The sequence below is a fragment of the Lotus japonicus genome, chromosome 4, assembly GCF_012489685.1.
Source record: "Lotus japonicus ecotype B-129 chromosome 4, LjGifu_v1.2".
Taxonomy (NCBI): Eukaryota; Viridiplantae; Streptophyta; class Magnoliopsida; order Fabales; family Fabaceae; genus Lotus; species Lotus japonicus.
The window spans coordinates 67,841,608-67,858,354 of NC_080044.1; the positions used below are offsets into that span (position 1 = coordinate 67,841,608).

A 16,747-nucleotide genomic window follows, 5' to 3' on the forward strand; every position below is an offset into this window, starting at 1 on the left:
TCGATGCTCTGACCGTCATGTTTTCAGTTTTGGGACAGGGTAGTTTCCTGCCGGTAGCTTTTTGTGTGGTTTTCTTATGAAGATCACAGAGAGCTGGTTGGACTAGGGAGGTCTTTTCTTTAGGCCACTGGGCCAATTTGTTCTCAGTTTTTGAGGTAGGGTGTTGCGGACACAGGTTTTACCTTGGTTTGTAAATATTGCCTTCGGGCGTTACCTTTTTCTGTCACCCGTCGCTTGAGGTTACTCGCGATGTGGCTGGTACTAGTGTGGGCATGTATATATTTATGTAGATGTATATTAGTTTTCTTTTACCTTTTGTCGAGAAGTTTATTTTCTTTCAGTCTTTCATTTTATTATCAAAAAAAAAATAATTCACGTTTTTCCGCTTAAGTTATTTCTTTGGTTACTAAAGTGACGCCACCGAAATCGGGGTGTTACAATTTTAGAATTTACACGTAGGTTAGGTAAAATTATTAAAAATATATATTAAATTTATTGTATGTTTGGATTTCAGGTTGGGTTGGGTTGATTGTTATTAAATCCGATATCTGATATTCGAAGTTGATTAGATTGTAATAAAATCCGTTTGATTGATCTGTTTGCCCAATCTAACCCGCAATTTTTTCATTGAATCGGATTGGATCGGGCGGTTTAGAGCTGGGTACGCGGGTTGGCCAGCCCCGCATTTTAACTGTCCTCTATTTTTTGGGCTACAGCCCGCCCGCACTAGTCCGCAATTTCACAGGCCGGCCCGCGAGCCTCTCTTACCCTTTTTTGCCCTCATAGATCCGCATTTTAGCGGTCCTCTATTTTCCGGACTATAACACGTGGGCCAGCCCACGAACTTCTACCCGCTTATCCAACTCTAGGCGGGTTCATTGGATCTATCCGATCCATGTGCACCCATATACAGATTTATGGTGTATGATGGCATGCATGTCCGAACAAGCTAAGCCATATATGATTAGGTTGAAAACACCTACATTGATGGTAAATTCTTTTTGTGTGGTATTCACACTAATCAATAAACGTCTAATCACAAAATGCGTCTCATTTTTATAGGTGTGGATTGATCGACCCCGACCTCATAGTTAATGGATGAGGTGAACAGTTATCACGTCATACTCATGATTAAATGAGTCATCCCATGAAACTATATCGTGTGACTCATTTCATCAATTTTAATATATTCACACAATATTTATCTTTTATATCATTTTTTTTTATTTTCCTATCACATCATTCATCATTATAATTATTTCTCTAGGAATTTTGCTGTGAAGGTATTATTTTCACTAATTTCTCCTCTACCCCCTATTGAACCAAACAAACCTTAAAAGCTATAATAATCATGAACTAGTATACACATAGAAAGCCAAGAAATTAAACAAGAGAACAAAAACAGCAATTAGGGATGCGAAGATTTATGGGATGAGAAACTATGTATTCATTTGGATTCATCCTAAGAAAAGAATCTGTTATTAATTTGTATTATCATGAGTGTCGGTACTATTGTTAGTTACTAATTAATATATTATACTGAGTGTATAGTGAGTAGTGAGTGAAGATAGTACAATAGAACTGAATTAATAAAGGGTATAAAACTATAGAATGAGTGGTGGTGGGTGGGTCTACTCTCTTTACGGCTTGTGCCTTTGCAAGGCTACAAAGCGTGCCTTTCCTAATCCAATCCAATTTGAAGATGCCACTGCAAGTTGAAATCTAGGAGGACTGTTCTTTAGGTGCATATCTCAAGGATTAGGATCATCTAAAGTAATTTAAGTTTAGATGTATTCATTTTAAAAAGGACTTTAATGGTAATGTTATGAAATTTAGTTATAAAATTCTACAAGTGATTATCTTTACATATGAAATTACTATCTTTAGTTTCGTCAAACTAGTTTTGAAATTAAAATCAATTTTTTGAAACAATTCTTTTTTTTTGAAACAATTCTTGAACCTTCATATAATCATTTTGAAATGATTTTGTCAAAAATAAAAATATTTTTAAGATTCTCCAACAACCATCATTTTCCTTAATCAGAAGCTGTGAAAGAATAATGTTATGTAATAAAGTTAGGTGATTCACACACACATGTCATATGTGTGGATCTGATTTTTACCCTAAACTAAAGAAAGAAAAGTTATGCATGGACCTGAGCAAACTAGTAAAATAATTGAGGTATATATCTTGGTTTTGTTCCCGTACATGATCATGCAATTGCTGAGAGTAATTGAGTAACTCATGACAGCAGAGAGAATCTGTCTTAAGTCAAGCTGGATATAAATCTCATCTTTGATTTTGACAACTATTTATGTGCGCCACCTCTTGGTGTATATAGAACTTGATCAATTGGTTGGAGTTGATAACAACTCAACCATGATGAAAAGTGAGGTTTTGTATATAGCGGGACAAAAAAAATATTGTCATTTTCTCTTTTTTCTTTCATTTTTTTGTGAATTTTCCCATGGATAAAGAAGAAGGATGAGGATAATCCTATCCTCTGAACAGAACTAATTGTGATTATTTTGCATCACCATCCATTATATCAAGTTGGAAATAGTCACTATCAATTTCAAATCCCAAGCCAATTGAATTTACTAGAATCCCAATAAAACACTCAAATTAGTATTCTGATGAAACCTCAACCACAAAGCAGGATTGTTCTGCATGTACGGAAAGAATAATCAAATCCCAATTGTAGAATTTCCAAACTAGAAAGATTTTAGATAGAGAGAGAGAGAGAGAGAGAGAAAAAAAAAGATTCTAGTGCTATAGGAAAGAAGCACCAACTTTCATTGCTCATGCATATCTTGATTAAGTCCTTCTTGCAAGACCTTGTCTGGAATGTCTTGTTCTTTGGCCTACACTGGCTCATGTTTAGGAGTGTCATCTCTTTTTGTCTCACAACTTTGTGGTCCCCTCTACCCTATCCTTTCTCAAATGTACACACTAGACAATACAATGAAATTAGTGCTACCATCCGTATAATGCAGACACCTAATAAATATTTAAGCGAGAAAAGAAGAGAATAAAAAAAATTAATGTTGTGATATAGGATGAATGTGATAAAAAAAAATGAAGAGAAAAATGAGGAGTCTTTAAGGGGTCTACATTGTTTGAGTGTCTAAGTATCCTTACTGCATTATAATTAACTATTGTAAATATTTCAAATCAGTAATGATACTTAGACATACATACAGTGCACACATCCGAAAGACACTCAATTTTTCTCTTTTACTCTCTCTTTGATCATATATTATATCCATGACTTCTCTCTATTTTCTTTCTTTCTCACTTTCGTTGTCAGTTGAATGTCTACACTATACGGATGTGTACTTATCATTTTCCATTTCAAATACAATATTCATTTATAGTATGAACACACATCTTTCTCTCTCTAAATATCACATAGTCACTCACTCATTCATATGAGACACATTGCTACTCCAGCTTTTCTCTTGCCTCCTTCCCTCACAGCCTGTCAAGCCTGAATTATTAACTAACCCCTTGATTATAGTTTTAAATTTGAGCTGTTTCCTTTGTTGTTTCCTAGTAAAGGGTTGATTAATGTTTCTTACCTGTCAAGAGATTTGGTGCTGTCTATGAGCTTTCTCCAGATTCCCCAGGTGGTACTGCACTGTTTGGATTGATCCATCCTCTGTCTTGGAAATGATTCAAGGAGAATCATGAGAGCATTGTTCTCTTTTAATATTAGTATTGGTCCAATGAGTAAGGCTGACTCATGCATAGATGCTGGCATGAAGGAGTGTTCAATGTCCCTCATAAGAGAAAGCAGAAATTTGGGTACTTCTTATCACAGGTATTAGAGCTACATCTCACAGATATCTTTATTCTTTCCTTTAACTTGAATTCGGTGTCAAATCCTAATGAAAACAGTTTTTCCTTTTCTTTCTTTCTTTGTTGCTGAGTCTCCAAATATGTCTGTGTGAAGAAGGTGTTGCCGTTCTAAGATGTAATACTCCTAAAGCATTTCATATGCCATTTTTTTTTGTAGTTTTAGATCAAGTATGGGTGCAGGCAAAAAATTCACTTATCGAAGCTTATCTACTAAACAAAGCATTGGATAAGCTTCAATAAGTGCCTTTTGTTGGTCTACATCCAAACAAGCTCTTAATTCTCATGGAAGTGATACCAAATATCAATTATCTATCCATGGTGAAACAAAAAATTTCAAGAATAACATAATAGAAAGCAAGGTGACTTAAGAGCCTAGCTTTATAAGGAACAAGGAAAAGTGGGCACTTTTCTGAGGCCAGTGTGTAAGAAGTTGTAGGAGTAGGAGATGATGACCACTGTTAAGGTCCTCATGGCTAATGCCTCCATAATGCTTCTGTCATCATACAATCTCAGACCCACATTTTAATTAGTTGGTTCCAACTTGCCTAAATCTATATTTTATGTTACATGCTGCTCCTATGTCTTTGATTGCACATTTGAAAATTTCAATGCAAATTCTACTTGTCACCCCTCTCTCCACTTTTTGTTCCTAAAGTGAAACAAGCTAGAAACTTTCCTATATATTGCCTGCATCCAGGCCCCAAAAAGGGCAGAGACAGAATCTTGCAGGATAATGCCAGCTTATTATCATGATTCTGATCCTGTTCAATCTTCATTTCAGTCTCTTGCCATGAAACTGAATGTGGTATCAGGTATATATGGTTAATCTACCAGTTAGCTAGGGTCTCAACAATAGGTAAAGCCTGAGTTTCCAGTTTCTGTTAATCTTTTATGTTTTTGGTCAAACTTAAATTTGTCTTCACCTTCACACTGTAGCTTGAGAGGTCATAAGTACTCCATCAATTAGCATTAAAAAAAATTACGAACATGCTTTTTCTTTTACTCTTACAGAATGTAGAAGTTGGTTGTATGATGATAGCAAGAGAAAAAATAAAAAAAATTCATTTTCTTTTTAGGAATGGTAACCAAAACTGAATATTCCATAAATCTTCTAGCAAATAACTTAGCTGGGGTGGAGTGGATGCCTGGGAGCATTATCAGAGCAAAGGACAGCTAACCTATCACTGTCACAGGACTGCAACAACGACAACAAGAACAAAAGCCTCATCCCCCTAAGTGAGGTCGGCTATATGGATCACACGACGCCCTTGCGCTCGATCAAAATCCAAATTTTGTCACAGGATTGGAATCAATAAATTGCAAGGTCCCATGGATGAGAGAAACAATATAGAATCCATCAAGAAGACAATGCAGAGGCATGAGGACATCTTTAAACACCAGGTATCCTCAAGATGTGGTATGATACTATGATTGAACTTCCCATCTTAGCAAATACAAAATTCAGGTTACCATTCAATTTGTTTCTCACATGTTACATTACATGAAAACAATAATCACAGGGTCAAGCAGGTGCCCTATTAGGCTTTTATCAGCTTTAAGTTCATGAGTATTATAAGGAGAGGCTTTCCATTGCCGTTATCTTTGATTCTCTTTGGAGGCCACACTATGCTTCATTCTGCATGTAAAGTGAAAATGGAACCATAATGCTTTCATAATGAACATACTGATTCAGAACTTTATAAAGTTACTCATTCTTTGACATCATATATGTGGCCATGTTTATATCATTCTATGACTATGACCTTTATAAATTATTTGTTAACAAGTCCAAGCAGTCACACATGTGAAACATCAGTCCCAATCCTGTGTTAAGAAGCATTATGATCTGCAATCTTTAACTGGTTAGCAATTATGAGAATATGGACTTTGCAGGTAAGAGAACTACACAGGGTATACAGTGTGCAAAAGATGCTGATGGATGAGCTCAAAGGAGAAATTAGACAACAGAGAATTTGGAACCCCATGAGTGTCATAAATGTTAGCCATCCTCATTCAATTGAACACCAACATCAAACAACACAATTTTCTTTCCATGTTCATAGATTGAGAGAGGATCTAGGCTCAAGAGAAAGGAGTGGAAGTGACTCTGGAGAGACCAACAAAATGGAAAGAGGTTTTGATTTGGAAAAGCCTGCTGAAGAAGATAATTTTACTGGAGTTTGTGGTTTTGAAGAAGGTGATGCAGGACCTAGCTCTCATAATGCATTTCAGAGTAGTAAAATAAGTGCTTGTGGCTCAGATGAAGATATGGAAGTGGATTTGACACTAAGCATAGGAGGAAGCATGGTTAAGAACTCTCATCTTTCTCAATTAGACTCACCAAATGGGAAAACTAGAGAGCTAAATTCAAGTGCCTCCTTCAAATCAGACCTTAGATCAGATAGAGTAGGAGAATGCAGTGACACAACCACCCCCATTAGTAGCTCCAATGTGAAATTGACTCAGGAAAAGAAAGGGGAACATTGGCTTTCAAAAGGTCTACAGCTTAAATAACATTTTAACTTGTTTGTTTGTAATTGTATCCTTTCATCTATACATTGACCACAGAATTTTGATGGGTCATGTATTCACATTCCTAGATTAATTTCCACTTTATTCCAATAAATGAAATAGTTTATACACTCTTCTGGGTGTCTTTTCTGCTGATGACTTTATGGTCAATTAATAATCAGTATTCATGTAATATTGAAGATTCAGTACTCCTATTTTCACATACATTTAGTTATTTTGTATTTTTAGTTTAAAAAAAATTAAAATAAGAAAAATTAACCATAAAAGGACAGGTATCATTATATTAATAGAAGTAGTATATACTGTGGAGCACTGTAGATTTTTTCCTGTAATAGGTGAAACTTGGAAGACAAGAGACATAGGAAGAGAAAAAAAATGAAATGCGAGATGTAATAGTAAAAAGAAGTGAAATAGATGAAGTTGCATAGGAGGTAGGAAAAGGTGTAGAAAAATCATAGATTCATAGTTACAAGTAATGCTAACACTTTCATGAAGGCAACCACTCCTATTTAGTACACTTTGCTTTAAAGGATGCATAAGTGGGGTTAAATACACACAATAAAGACTATCCTTCAAAGCAATCTAGTTTTTGTAGTTAAAATTAGAATGTCTTTAAAAGGACGAAAATTATAACTATTTTTATTCTAGATTCTAGTTAAAATTATAAGTATTTATGCCTTACATTTTTGGGTGCATCACATATCATACGGCAGATGAAAGCCTCGCCTACAAATAGTTTTTGTTAGACTCCAAAAAAAAAAAGGGAATTTGTTAGATTAAAGTAGAATATGAAGTGTTTAAAATATAATAATAATAATAATATAATTAATATGAGCATGTTAGTAGAGAATAGGCATGACCAAAAATGGATTCTGCTAAAATGCTTAGTGGAAGGTATGATATGATTATCTATGACAGAAGATATGATTTCTTGAACTAACTGCTTGAAAATACAAAAAGAGCTCAAAGAATTCCATCCTTTATTAATGCAACCACACTTTTTTTTTTGTTGTCTAATATAAGTATCTCCATGATAGACAATCTTGCTGGGTCAAGAACATTCATATTATGAAGGAGGTTTTTTTCATACACAAGCCTCGAACACAAACACAAGACCTTATTTAAGGAGAATCAAGCATATACATGTTCCATTTCAGTAGAAGAAAAAAATTATCCTCTCTTTTTAACCAAAAGCTTGAAGATACAAAAAGAGCTCAATGAACTCTATCCTTTATTAACAGAACAATGAATTATCAAATAGAAACAACTCATATAAATCCCCCCAAAAGGAATCACGGTACCATCCACAACAGTACTTTTCTAGTTGGGCCTGCTGCAATCAATCCTAATTTCACCTTGATTTCCAGTTTTAACACCAAACCTTCCCAACTTAGTCATAGCATCAGCAAAAGCACTCTGAAAAGCTTGTTCACTTGATGCAAACAAGTTGACCGTGGGCTTTGTCCTTGCATCTGTAAACAGAACCTGATCAGAAGTGAAGAGACCCTTCCCTTGCTGCAGATTCTTGTAGTATTGATTGTCAAACTTTCGAGGCGTGACAGGGTCCATGTTTATGGCAATTCTTGGATCAACTTTTAAAGGGCACATCTGCCTAAGCTGGAAAGCATACTGTAAATTCAGTGTTGGGTCAACTGTGTTTCTGGGGCTGAACCTGTAGATTCTCTTTGAGAAGCGACTGCAGTGAGAGAATCCAATTGTATGTGCACCTAACATATTAATAGCATGTTTTCATCAACTTATTTTTTTCTCAGAATCAATTTCGACACTTAGAAACCACTCACGAAAGTCTATATCCGTAATAGATTATGGCTTTATAATCAATTGTAAAAGGATTTCCAAACATACACTAAAACACATTATCTTTTGAAAACAACATGGACCCTTTGCAGCTATTTTCTATACCCTGCTACAAATTCTTAGTTTTTAATTCTTATATTAAATGGTTCAGATTAATTAGTCAAAAGTTTTAAATACTTGTAGTTTTGCCGCTGCAGCGGCTGCAGAGAATCCAAATTCTTATCTCAGAGTCAAGGATGTATATGGTTGAAGAAAACACAACCTCACCCTACTTTCTGCTAGGAAAATTACCTGATAATGCAACCATATCTTTCTGGGAAAGGCCAATTTTGCTAAAGATAGCATTTAGCTGATTAAAATTGAAATCAGGACCAGGAAGCTGGCGTTGAACACTAGCTTTAGTAGATACTCTCCCATCACGCCTTCCCAATTCAACATTATAAAATGCCCCCCCTGCCTGCAACATTATATATCATAGGATTATTACTAGTAAATGCAATGCCACACAATGTGATCAGAGTTCAATATAGAAAAAGATGTTTAGCATGCATGATGCAAGTATGCAATATTGTTGGGCATAAACTTGGAAATTAAGAATTGTAAACTAGAAGAATTTTGTTGTTTGTTTGAAGCCTTTGCTCTGTAAAGAGTAATAGTGCTTAATGTACATTCTTGGGATTGGCTCAAAAATTGGCTTGTAACATGTTTGAAAATCTTTCTACAGTTGGTTTTAAAGCCAAAATCAAACATGGAGAAAAACTACTAAAATTAGCTTATGAATGAGTAGCTTCTGGATGCCATAATTGATTTTGAGAAAAAGTAAGTTGATCCAAACCACAAAGCAAAGTAACACATACAGTCACAAAGCAAGTGATGAAACAATACCAAGTTCACAACATCCCTAGTAGCCAGGGCGAGTATGTCAGCACAAGAGACTTTGTTTCGGCACCGAGCATCCCTATCAACAGCTGCCTTGGCCTTAACCACCGTGTCGAAGCCGTCACCAGCAAGTGATATATCATCAGGATGATCCTTCTCTGCGTTATTGTTTGGTGATGAAAGCAAAACAGATGCATCACAGCCCTGTGCACAAACAAGTTTTGTTATGAGCACAGATACAAAATATACACCAATGAACAAGAATAAGCAAATATGCACAAAGCTGATTAGAATTTAACAGGAAAAAGTCTTTGAGCACAATCCATATATTCACAAAACGTGGACACATTGTATAGGACTATGGTGTGCAAATACTTCAAGATAAAAAGTGAACGGAATGCTTTTTACATCACATTGAAATTCTGTTCATGTTACCTTTAACTGGTATCAGAATTGTGTGCATATATTATTATCACATAAATAAGGTTCAGATAGAGCAATGTGAACTCAAATTAACCATATGATAACAAATTATATACCCGAACTAAGCAATCATGGAAGAAGAGTCTGAGGGTAGCAGGGGCAGTGACAAAGGTCTGTTGGAATTTCTGCTGCACTGCAGAACGAACCAACTGCTCAACATTGGGGCATATGTTGTTGTAGAAGCCACGAGTGAGCTGTGCTGAGCTTGTTGTAGTAATAGTCACTAGAACAAGCAAGGACAAGACCACAAACCTTGAACTAGGTTCCATGCCTAACTTTTTGTTTTGATGATGCTAATGGTTACAAGTTGTAGTTAACATCTATCAACATCCACTTATATATAGTTATCATAACCTCCAACTTGATTAGTTGTTTACTTGTCTTGACATATATTATTTTGTAAAATAAATGTAGCTTCCACCAGACATCTTGTTCGAGACAGGAACATTCACATCTTGCTAAGACGATCTCCCAACGTGAATTTTCCATACACATGACTCGAATCAAACCTGATACTTTGCTTATGAAGAATCAAGCATATTCTACTTGGACTGATTTCTATAGTTGACATGCATCTATTTGATTAATAACAAACAACAAGTGAAGCGGCATAAAAAGGGGGTCATAATTGGAGAATGATTGATGGGAGTCAAAACACAAAGTTATGTTACATTAATTATCTGACAGTCTGGCTATACTGATATAAGTATATGTGTCCAATTGTTATCATAATTGAAGAGGCATTATAACATTGACACAAACAAGCCTTTAAAATTGAAGGTATAGTTGCGTGAAGCATCTTAACTGCGTTTACAGTCTGTTCTTGACGAGTGATCACTGGGTGCCCAGAGTCCAGAGAGTTTACTGTTATATATCTATTATTATATTGCATGAATAACTAATCAACGGGGTAGTTGGAGTGCACGACTAAGGATAAGCATGTGCATGACAGTGAAAGGAAAATTAATTTATGAACTGACTAGGTAAACAGATATATTTATGCAAAATTACTATATATATATATATATATATATATATATATATATATATTTGAAGGTATTAGTTTTGAAAACTAGATCTTCGAATGGGTGATAACCGGCCAAGAACTTGTTGAACCGGTACAACAACGAGCACAATGTGTGTGTTATTGAACTGGTGAGAACATGTCAAATTTTTTAGAATGTCAAAATATTTAGAAAAATCATATTTTTAATAAAACTATATTTTATTCAATATCTAAACTAATTTCTAAGCATATTTTGTCTGAACCGGTTAGTTCTGATCCCACATAATTTAAACTTTTTGTCCAACATTTGCTACCATTCTTGCCCCTGGATACACTTTTTATCACTGGAATAGCAGAACTCATAGCAATTGTTTGTGCTTTGAGGTTCAATTTGAAATTGATGCATTGTTTTTTGGGTGATAATCCTTATGACTTTTGCCTATGAGGAAGCAGCTCACTGTTTCTTTTAGTTTTGTCAGCATTCTTGCGACGGTTTAGAAGGACTGGACTGCAATCTTTTAATTTTTATTTCCGTACTTCACAGCGGTTTTATTCGCTGCACTTCAACCAAAAACAGCACAAAAAAAGTGATTATTTATTTGAAGTTGTAGATGACTCTAATTTTATATTTGGTTTGGTGGAAGGAAAGGGGAAATGAAAGAAAACACGGAAACCGATGAATAAATTTAAAAATAGAGTCAGCTAACATGTCACCTCCCATTTATAATATGTCAAACATCCATGTCACCTTACATGATGCATGAAGAAACAATGACCACTAAAATAAATAAATAAAAATGTGAGGACTAAAACCAAAAGTAAGTCTATACTTCGAATTTGTTTTATAAGCCAATAACTCTAGGAATCTAGTTTCTAGCTAAAATATTTTTTTTAAACGAAATAGATTATTAATGAAAAAGAGCTTGAGACCATCCTTCTCAAGTAGGATTAACAACCGCTCTATATGCTAAGAGCTAAGGTAAGAGACTCCACAAAGGATGAGTCCTACCACAACCCTCTTTTGCTAAGTGATCAGCTAAATCATTAGCTTCTCTAAATACATGAGAAACACCTAAGCGAGAAACCTCTCGTATAAGCAAATCAATCATCCTTAACTCATACATAAGCTTAATAGGCCGATTAGATTTGCAATTTACTCACCTCACTGCTAATGAGGAGTCACTTTCAATAATTACCGAGCTAAGGGAAAATTGACCGCATAATTTCAGCGCTGATAGAATGGCCCTTACCTCTGCTTCATAGGCTCAAGCCTGACCAGTATCCATCAAGAACATCCCCACAAACTCCTTGGCATGATTTCAAACCACACCACCCACCCCACTAGGCCCCGAGTTTCCTTTTGATGAACCATCTACATTGAATTTGAGGAAACCCATAGGTGGTGCCTCCCAAACACATATTCGTACCTTTGTTGGGCGGGGTTTGATGCGAATTTCATCGAAATGATGAGCCATGTCATGAGTTGAGAACGTGCACTCCTTCCACTATCCTTTAACCCATGTCACAATAAACAAGCTTGATGCAATTTCCTAAACTTTATTCTATATTAAAAAATCTATAATTTGGAAAGCAGGTAGAAACAAAATTTGAATGCCAAAGTTTAATTTTTGAAACATTATATTTTACTCTAGAATATGGAGTGTTAGGCTGTAAACAACTATGCACAACATGAGGGTGCTAAGTGAGAGACGGTTTAGGATGCCAACACTAATCTCATAGATGGAATGGAAACAGAATGTATTTCTCCATGTTCTCATCCATACCATCATATTTTGAATAATCAAAACAGAACCTGATATCATTACATTCCACTAGATTCCATCCTTTCCATCAATTTCAAACACAACGTAAAAGCAGTCTGAGTTCTTAAAAGCAATTAAGTTGCAAGGAATATCACTAATAAAGCAATGAAGAAGAAGAAGAAAAAATTTAACACATTTGAACCTTTATAAACAAGTAATCTTCTTTCCTAATTCTATCAACTATCCAATCAATTGAGTCCTCAGCACCAACAAAAAAACTTCTGAGTTACACTAATCCCCTAAACTTACAATTGAGGAGAAATTTGAGGGTTGCTCAAGAGATCAATTTATGTGACATTGGTTGTACCGAGATCAAGATTTTATTTGTCAAATTCCCATATAATCCCTCCATCCTCTGCAATATCAAAATAAGAGACCATGACACCAATATCAAATTTGGAATGAAATTTAAACAAATAAGAATAAACACACTAGTTTTCAGACAACTAAACAACAACACACCATACATAGTTATGACCATTGTCAGAGCAGATTTTGTTAAGAACTAAATGATCCGAGTATATTTTTTCAAGTTTAATTGAAATGAAAAAGAGAACAAAATTATTTTACCTTTCACTTTCTTATCAATCCAGGCTTCCAGAAGCATTCCAGCACCGATTCCACCGGCAATACAAGCACCACAGAACAACATGGCAGAGGATAGTGGCCATCGAGGAAGGAAATAGTAGTCCGGTATTTGCCTCACTTTCTTTGGGAGTCGTTTCTTGATAGGTGGTTGAACGCTAGGGTTTTCCTGCATCTCACCACCGACAGCTTTCCAATCCACCCCTTTGAATGGATCTCTTGCCTCTTCACTTCCCATCGCACCCCTTTGAAATTGCTTTTTAAAAAATGGACTACTAAGAGACCAGACAAAGTCCAAATACACATATTATATCATGAACTCAGGAAAATAGAGAGGAAAAATCAGACAGAAACTAACAGGGAGTTAGTTGTGCATGCACATGATAACTAGTTGAAATCAAGCTCAAATTAAAGCCCAAGCAAAAACAATCAAAATGTAGTATCCTTTTCAAAAGCAAGTCCATGCATGCATATCAGCTTTATATTCACAGATCAGCTTAACAGGGCACTTTGTATAGCACTTGACAGTAAGATTTACAAAATACAAACTTATTTTTTACCATTATAATCATGTAATTGTTTAAGAAAACAGGCACTTCGTTGCAGTTTTAATTTCATAATATAAAAAGGAATAATAGACTATTACATGTTTAAGCAAAGTATTTTCAATGCCAAATTGAGCCAACCAGACAAAAACTCCCTGAAATATGATTCAGTCCTAGCAACTCTCATGAGCATCAGAATTTCAATTTACATAGTCTAGAAAGCACAATTTAATATTCTCTTAAATCTCACCATTCAATACATTATACATTTATGCACAATTTCCATAGTCTAGAAACATCAGTACATGAGTACAATTCATCACAATTCACACACACACACACACACACACGGCCTCATGTATTGTACATCAGTTTGAATACAATTTACAATTCATGGTTTTTATTTGTAAACTGGTTTTTACAATACATGCCATTGAAGCTTGATTTTCAGTGATTCACACACCGCCTCCACAATACATGCATGCTTCCACAATTCAGTGATTCACACTTCACAGAGATTCAGAGAATCAGAGTCAGAGGACAGAGATTAAGAAGTTTTACCTGCTTCTGCTTGGTGGAGGGAGCAATTGAGAACAGAGACGTTACAGAGGTGAACTGGTGAAGTCGTGCGTGAAGCGGTGAAGGAAGAGGTGAAGCCGTGCCCGTGCGTCGTGAACAAGAGCAAGTCAAAGACGGCTGACCAGATCGGCGGACGGCGGTGTGAACGGCGGTCACAAGGCAGAGGATTCAACGTTTCCGGTGGGGTGCTCGAGCGTACCTTATGAAATCTGAGAGGGTTTAACAAAAACTCTAGAGTTTGGGTAACGCACGCAATATCCTATATTTTGAGGGATTAAAAAAAGATATTTTTCAGGGACTAAAACCAATATCCTACATGTTTCTAGGGACCAAAACATATGAAATAGAAATAATGCAATAAGGGAAAAAATTGAGAGGAGTCACAGGACGTGGCAGAGTTAGAACGTCTAGTTTGGGAAACTGGACACTACAAGAAAACTCAGTTTCACAGTGCCATGGTCTAAATGGCTTCTCCTCTTATTGCAAGAAATCCCAGTTTCCACATTGCCATGGTCTAAGGCCGATAGAAACGATGCTCTTGCTGCATTGGAAAGTTCAGAACCAATATTAAATGGTGACATTGGCCAAGGTTAAGTTAACTAACTACTATTACTAGTGACAATTACTGGTCAGTGTCTACTGTGTATTTCAAAAATAATAGTAAGAGCGAGCTCACCCCCAATTTGTTGACATACATGAATTTTAATTTTAAGAAATAAAAGAGCAAGAGTTAGTATCATTTCTCAAAGTTTGGAACTTATGTTGTGTTTCAGATTTATTCACTTAAAGCAATCGTCAGTGCGCATGAGCTCACGCGCTGCAATTCATATGCGTTATCGTCCCTTACGTCGTCATTTTCTGCGCATGACATTCCAACAAATCAAATTGTATAGGCTTGTGGGGCTAAAAAAGAGCAAAAGCCTAACAACTAATGTCATTCCATTTGAGTATAAGCCCTAACAAAAGACTGAGATCAAAGGAGTAAAAGTCTAACAAGTGATGATGTTCCACTTGAGTACAAGCCTAGGTAAAGCGAGTCGTGTTGCCAACAACTGTCATCCAATTTATGCGTGAATCACACTCTTCGTCTCCTTCTCCCTTCCTCTATTCATAGCAATGTGATGCCACATTTTTTCTCCTGCGAACAACCATACAAAGATTTTCACCGCAAAAGGTTTTTAATAAGGATGAGTTCCCCTACTACTCTACGTTGTTTTCTCTTCTTCTCTTAGGCAATGGCAATTGTTTCTCTTCTTTTCTCCTCTTTTCTATAGCAATGGAAATGGTGATTCTCATTAGTTTTTTCTTTTTTCTAAAGGGTATATTTGCAACAATCTTAAAGCTAAAATAACTTACCCTGGAGAGGGAATGTTAGAAAATTAAAAAATATCTTATAATATTTTTACAATAAATTATCTTATTGTGATACACTATCTCAGTAATAAAATTGCATTTTGGTTTAGTTCTTGAATTAGTGTTCTTGCACTCTTGAATTTTCTTGCTTCAAATTAATGTTTGTTTTTTAAAGTTTTGACCTGACTTGGGAGTGCATTTCAAGGTTCTTAGTAATCGAATGTTAGTTTTAGATAGTGCCATGAGGTTGCTAAGTTTTATAGTTGGATTTGCTGTTTCATTTCTTCTACTATTTTGACTCTGTATCTAAAGGGAAGCTACGGATTATGTCTCGTGATGATTTGATAAGTTTCTCTTTTTGATGGTATTTGAGGAGAGTAGTATCAGAGCAATGCATCATCTCTTTACTCGTTAACTTCTTCCTATGAAATTGATGAACTTTTACTTGATGATGAACTAGCCATGAACATATTGCAAGATAGAGTGAACAATCAGCGACAGTAAGAAATCTGCTAAAACTGTTTTCACATGTGTTGTTACCCATTGGCTCAGTCACCTAGCTTAGCTAAGATTGTTTGCATTTTGTGTTGCTTGTGGGAAAAGGAGATAGCTCAAAAACTCTTTGAATCAGTGGCAATGTTTGTAAGGCATGAGTAGCAGGAGGGTTCGGGCCGATTTCAATCCACCCAAAAAAGCAGAATTAGTATTTATCAGGCTAGCTTCGGATTGGTTGGTTCGGGTAAGAGTGGGTTGAAACAAGTTTTGGGTGGGTTTGGACGGTTGGGCCTAGATAGTGAGCTACGTTATTTTTTTGGGACTATTCACAAAATTAAGTTTTTTTCACTGAAAAGCTAATGAATTGAACTGAAGGTGTTCAATTTCTCACCCCACCATGTTTTAACACCCTTTTTAACATTTTGAGATTTATATCTCGGAAGCCGTATGCCCTTCCAAACCGATTAAAGTGAGTCCAAAGGGGATTGAAAACATATGTGGCATACCCAAAGAATGTTTTCCAGAGAAGGGGATTGAAAACAACATGAATGGCAGCAGTATGGACCATGTGGATCCAACATAACAGTATCATTTTCAGGGATGATAACTTGGATGCAGTGAAAGCATGAGATCTAATCCAGTTCAGGTCCTGGAACTGGTTAACAGCAAAAGTAAAGGGATTCAAGTGCTCAGTTTATGAATGGACATGGAACCCAATATATTGTTTGCAATTAGGGCCGGTCCAACATTTTGGAGACCCTGGATAAATAATAAAAATGGACCCCGA

At 35.8% G+C, this 16,747-nt stretch overlaps 3 protein-coding genes across 8 annotated transcripts; 1 reads left to right on the forward strand and 2 right to left on the reverse strand.

Moving 5' to 3' along the window:
* Positions 1–3,408: 3,408 nt before the first annotated feature.
* On the forward strand, positions 3,409–6,529 carry LOC130715092 (uncharacterized). 4 transcript variants are annotated; one of them, XM_057565133.1, is made up of 3 exons: positions 3,409–3,824; positions 4,939–5,279; positions 5,756–6,529. In XM_057565133.1, exons 2-3 carry the CDS (start codon positions 5,241–5,243, stop codon positions 6,374–6,376), a joined length of 660 nt encoding a protein of 219 aa, XP_057421116.1. In that variant the 5' UTR covers positions 3,409–3,824; positions 4,939–5,240; the 3' UTR covers positions 6,377–6,529. The 4 variants fall into 4 exon arrangements, with proteins under 4 accessions (XP_057421116.1, XP_057421113.1, XP_057421114.1 ...); XM_057565130.1 differs by having other exon boundaries at positions 3,411–3,824; positions 4,939–5,263; XM_057565131.1 differs by having other exon boundaries at positions 3,411–3,824; positions 4,978–5,263.
* An 828-nt stretch (positions 6,530–7,357) lies between these two features.
* Positions 7,358–9,893, reverse strand: LOC130714903 (peroxidase 16-like). Its single transcript, XM_057564880.1, has 4 exons — positions 9,631–9,893; positions 9,098–9,295; positions 8,504–8,669; positions 7,358–8,121 (listed from the first exon to the last, which is right to left on the reverse strand). Exons 1-4 carry the CDS (start codon positions 9,841–9,843, stop codon positions 7,715–7,717), a joined length of 984 nt encoding a protein of 327 aa, XP_057420863.1. The 5' UTR covers positions 9,844–9,893; the 3' UTR covers positions 7,358–7,714.
* Positions 9,894–12,339: 2,446 nt separating this feature from the next.
* On the reverse strand, positions 12,340–14,342 carry LOC130715884 (uncharacterized). Of its 3 annotated transcripts, none has more exons than XM_057566035.1 (3): positions 14,095–14,342; positions 12,974–13,244; positions 12,340–12,758 (listed from the first exon to the last, which is right to left on the reverse strand). In XM_057566035.1, the coding sequence occupies exons 2-3, from the start codon at positions 13,224–13,226 to the stop codon at positions 12,724–12,726; spliced, it is 288 nt and encodes a 95-aa protein (XP_057422018.1). In that variant the 5' UTR covers positions 13,227–13,244; positions 14,095–14,342; the 3' UTR covers positions 12,340–12,723. The 3 variants fall into 3 exon arrangements, with proteins under 3 accessions (XP_057422018.1, XP_057422019.1, XP_057422017.1); XM_057566036.1 differs by having other exon boundaries at positions 12,974–13,260; XM_057566034.1 differs by having other exon boundaries at positions 12,974–13,263; positions 14,095–14,337.
* Between the last annotated feature and the right edge of the window lie 2,405 nt (positions 14,343–16,747).

Excerpts from the sequence above, each read along its gene's own strand:
- LOC130715092 (XM_057565130.1), top strand. The coding sequence starts at position 5,192 with ATGGATGAGAGAAACAATATAGAATCCATCAAGAAGACAATGCAGAGG. Across the intron at positions 5,264-5,755 it reads AGGACATCTTTAAACACCAG|GTAAGAGAACTACACAGGGT; the intron begins GTATCCTCAAGA and ends TGGACTTTGCAG.
- LOC130714903 (XM_057564880.1), bottom strand. The coding sequence starts at position 9,843 with ATGGAACCTAGTTCAAGGTTTGTGGTCTTGTCCTTGCTTGTTCTAGTG. Across the intron at positions 8,670-9,097 it reads CTAGGGATGTTGTGAACTTG|GCAGGGGGGGCATTTTATAA; the intron begins GTATTGTTTCAT and ends ATAATGTTGCAG. Across the intron at positions 8,122-8,503 it reads AGATATGGTTGCATTATCAG|GTGCACATACAATTGGATTC; the intron begins GTAATTTTCCTA and ends TTAATATGTTAG.
- LOC130715884 (XM_057566035.1), bottom strand. The coding sequence starts at position 13,226 with ATGGGAAGTGAAGAGGCAAGAGATCCATTCAAAGGGGTGGATTGGAAA. Across the intron at positions 12,759-12,973 it reads GATTGATAAGAAAGTGAAAG|AGGATGGAGGGATTATATGG; the intron begins GTAAAATAATTT and ends TTGATATTGCAG.